This window comes from Hyposmocoma kahamanoa, unplaced genomic scaffold, assembly GCF_003589595.1.
Source record: "Hyposmocoma kahamanoa isolate Upper Pololo Valley unplaced genomic scaffold, ASM358959v1 202, whole genome shotgun sequence".
Lineage (NCBI taxonomy): Eukaryota > Metazoa > Arthropoda > Insecta > Lepidoptera > Cosmopterigidae > Hyposmocoma > Hyposmocoma kahamanoa.
Window position 1 is genome coordinate 7,882,719 of NW_020653726.1, and position 4,043 is coordinate 7,886,761.

At 30.6% G+C, this 4,043-nt stretch overlaps 1 protein-coding gene across 1 annotated transcript; it reads left to right on the forward strand.

The window, feature by feature from the left end:
* Nucleotides 1–1,086: 1,086 nt before the first annotated feature.
* LOC113227104 (cytochrome c oxidase assembly protein COX20, mitochondrial) lies at nucleotides 1,087–3,731 on the forward strand. The gene is made up of 2 exons (XM_026459981.1): nucleotides 1,087–1,137; nucleotides 3,090–3,731. Exons 1-2 carry the CDS (start codon nucleotides 1,087–1,089, stop codon nucleotides 3,435–3,437), a joined length of 399 nt encoding a protein of 132 aa, XP_026315766.1. The 3' UTR covers nucleotides 3,438–3,731.
* Nucleotides 3,732–4,043: the final 312 nt, after the last annotated feature.

Consider the following 4,043-nt stretch of genomic DNA (forward strand, 5'->3'; position numbering starts at 1 on the left):
CGTGCTTACATGTTACAGATTGATAACAAGCAGTACCACTTACCACGAAATAGTACTTACCTACTATAAAACGAAGACCTTTGATATTTATTGCAGCATTATGTAAGAAAACTTCTCTCGTTTTTAGATTCAAGCACAGTACACTAATTTTTAAAAAGAAAAAGCGAAAGGTCCGCCGACGCTTGAGATAAGCTTTTTTTGCTGTTATCACACACGTTCATTGAGGTTTTCTTTTTTAATCGAAGTGTACCGATTTCCACTTTGGTTTGTGCGCGCGATTCAAGACATTGGGACAGAAAGACTACACATTATGTTCCAGCGTTAAGTAATACAGTAGCTTTTGCACGAGAATTTGTGCGAATAACTAAATCATTACTGAAATAAGCTTAAGAAAATGTCAGAGCAAAAAATCTGAAAATTCAAGAAGTATCTACGTCAAAAATGATAGAAGGTTGAAAAGGTTTGTTCGTTTCACATACCTATCTGTATCACAAAACTGAAGTTAAGGAGAATATTGTATTTAAATTCACGACTTATTATATTTTCATGACTGATGATTTTTGTATTTATATTTAAAAAAATATGTAGCGATGTAAACCTAAAGATAGAAAAATAATATGAGCCTCGTTTCAATATCATGTACGAAGGAAAAAACAAATTCATTAAAAACGAACACTCTCTTTTTAAAATGTCACCTTCGTTGTCATTGTCAATTTTCATTTTCAATAGGGACGTTCTAGACTCTATCGTAACTAATAATTCCCTCGTGATTTTATCATTGTTTTGTTACGATGACGACGAGCGACTGTTATTATTGAACTGTTGTTTTTTTCAGTGAATTTGTGCTATTTTGAGACCTTCTCCTTTCCTTAGTCTATGTTTCAGACTCAAATACGACGAATTTAAACATTTCTGATCTTTTAATCAATATAGGGTTGATTATTGTATAATGCTCTGCAATTATTTATTATTGATCTTATTCACGAATCACATCTGAACCGTTCTCTGTAATTCTCATTCTTTTCTTGTCTATATTTATTTCATATTCATATTGAAATCTTAGAGAAAAACTGATTTATCGCAATTATGGACACGGTAGTGAAAAGTATGCTGGAAGACGACGATGACGAGAAGCCGGTAGGTGTTTACTTTTACATTGTTAAACTTTTGTGACAAAGAAACTTTCTTGACTTACATTATTGAATGAGAGCTTTGGCTTTCCTCAGAGGTTTTAGGATATTGAGCAGCACTTGAAAGAACTTTATTTATCCAATAAATTTATTTGCTACAAAATTCCTCAGTAAATAATTTATGATATAACCTGTTTTCGTAGATAGTGTATTTACGTAAACTTCAAATAATATACATTGAGTGGTTAACACCTCCCTCTGAAATCCTTCAATGATTTAATAAAAACCAAAAAATCAAAACCAAATAGTTGTATTTTTACTCACAATTAGAAATCTTTCCTCTAAATGCACTACTGTAAAATAATTGTTAATTAGATATCAGTAGTACTCCTTGTAAAAGGGTTTGTTCAGGGAAGTACTGCCATAATAGTTATTTCTACCACCAAGCAGTAATGTGAGTAAATATTACTGCATTCCAGTTTTGACGGGTAAGGTGCTGGTGAAACTACAAGCACTTGGGATTTATCAACTTTATGTTTAACAGTGTCTCAGTGCCTCTCAGATCGTCATTAAAAGCAAAGCACTGAAACTGTTATAGATAGATTGGTTTTACTTTCAATTACAAATATTTTCTTCTAAATTTGCCCTTGCGATATGCTCCAAGTACTATATGAATTTCTAAGATTTGAAGCTATACAAATATATATTTGAAATACAGTGTAAAGTTTATTGTGCTGTATCTGTACTTATTCCATTCACTTTAATCTGTCATGATAAATGTGCCAAACATTTTCTTTTTTGTTACACAATTTGTTTTATACATATTATTTATTATTGTAGAAATTAATGTTATTCATAGGAAATGAAACTATTTTTTCAAATCTAAATTGCTTATATTTGTCTTTCAAACAAACCAACATTTGAATTTTTACTAGAGTAAACTTATTATTAATAAAAATTCATATTATTAAAATAAAATATTTTGTAAAATGTATAAATTGGAATGATCTGTGAAAATTAACAATAGGGTATTTCATTAATAACTTTTGTAACTATAGTGAAAAATACCCACTGTATTTGCATTAATATTAGACATAACCATGGGACCTGTAAAGGGCCTGAAATGTTGGTTTGTTTGAAATAAGAAATATGCGAGAATTAGATCCAAAGAATAATTTAATTTCCTATACGTAACAATGGCGAAAATCTATGAAATTTATAGTGTTCATAATGGAAGTGCCTTAAGCCTTGATTACTATCAGAACCGCTGTCGCCAAAACTCACACATTCATAAGTTTTAACATTTATCTTTCTAATATCTTTATAATGATTGGTCCTAGTTTCTAATTTAAAAAGAAATAAATTCTGGACTTTAATATAATTTAAACTTCACCCTTTTGGTATATTGTTGAAAGTTCAATACCTATTATTGCAGGTTATGATGTTTAGATTTTGAAGAATGTACCGCCATCTAGCGGTCAATAGCTGAACGACGACCATTTCGAGATGTTTACTTAGTTCTCCAAAAAAGAAGTGACCATATTTCAGCGGCATAGGATTTATTTTCGTTTCCAGTAACAAAAAAAATATTACGATGAACAGAATAATTATTTTATATTATTTAATGAATTTGTTACAATTAAATAAAATAAGACTTAACGATGATATGAAACACCACCATGGACAATATTACAAGTGCGACTATCATTTTAGCACTCCAAAGTAGCAAAATAAGACATTTTTCTTCAATATGCGAAGTTATGCGCTAGATAATTGCACGACCCTAACGTACAAAGCGAAAATGGCGGACTGAGATCAAGTATGTGGAACTCCACATACTGTTGGCACACGTATTACGCTCATTAAGCACTTCTACTGTATTTATTGTTCTGTGATAGTCTTATTCATATTCTCTTTACATTGTACTTTAAATTGTGACATTGATAATATGGAATAAAGGTCTATTCTATTGTAATTGTGCTATTGTTCCAGGGCCTTGTCATATTTGGCAGAGACGTCTCTAAAATTCCCTGTTTCCGTGAAAGCTTCTTATATGGCATTTCGTCAGGTGTAGGCGTCGGTTTGGCTGCATTTATAAAGACATCAAAACCAATGTTATCGCAACATATTGGGTTTGGTACATTTACCATGTCGACTTTAATAATCTGGTCATATTGTAGATGGCAATGGTCAAAGCAAAGATTTGATGCTCAGTTGCTTCAAGACGCTTTGAAAGACAAAATTATGTATGAAGGAACAAAAGTGGAGAAGGATTTAGAAAATAAAGGTATATTGAAATCTGCTTGAAAACTGTGAATGATTTTTGTAATATATTATGGTAATTAATATTGTTGTCATATACTACTGTTGTTAAATAGGACATGTTTTCCAAGTGTATTGTATGCAAGGCGTAAATCAAAAGCAGATTTGATTCCGTAAAAATCAAACTTATTGTGAAACTCATTGCATCTTGCCTGCACAATACTTTAAAAATAAAAATACACTCTTATGCTAAATGAATAAAACCTAACAATTAAAGTGTTATTTCGAAAAAATATATACTAATTTATCGAGTTCTTAGGTTTTCGCGATTGTTACACATAGGAAATAAAACTATTTTTCCGGATTTAAATCGCGTATATTTGTTTTTTCAAACAAACCGACGTTTCGGGCCCTTTACAGGTCCCATGGTCACGGTTGACTGAGGTTGATTAATGCAAACCACCCTATTTTACTATAGTGAAAAAATTTCCGATTTAAATCCGGAAAAATAGTTTTATTTCCTATATATACTAATTTGTCAAAGTGATAAACTTATGTAGTTGTACCAGTAATTTATTTTAAATAAGCCATAATATAATAAATAATTTAAATAAATCATGTTGATTAGTTTTACACAGAATTTCATTAAAC

What these genes read in the sequence shown, in the direction of transcription:
- LOC113227104 (XM_026459981.1), top strand. Translation starts at nt 1,087, where the DNA reads ATGGACACGGTAGTGAAAAGTATGCTGGAAGACGACGATGACGAGAAG. An exon ending in ACGACGATGACGAGAAGCCG is followed by an intron (nt 1,138 to 3,089) that starts GTAGGTGTTTAC and finishes TATGGAATAAAG; the next exon opens with GTCTATTCTATTGTAATTGT.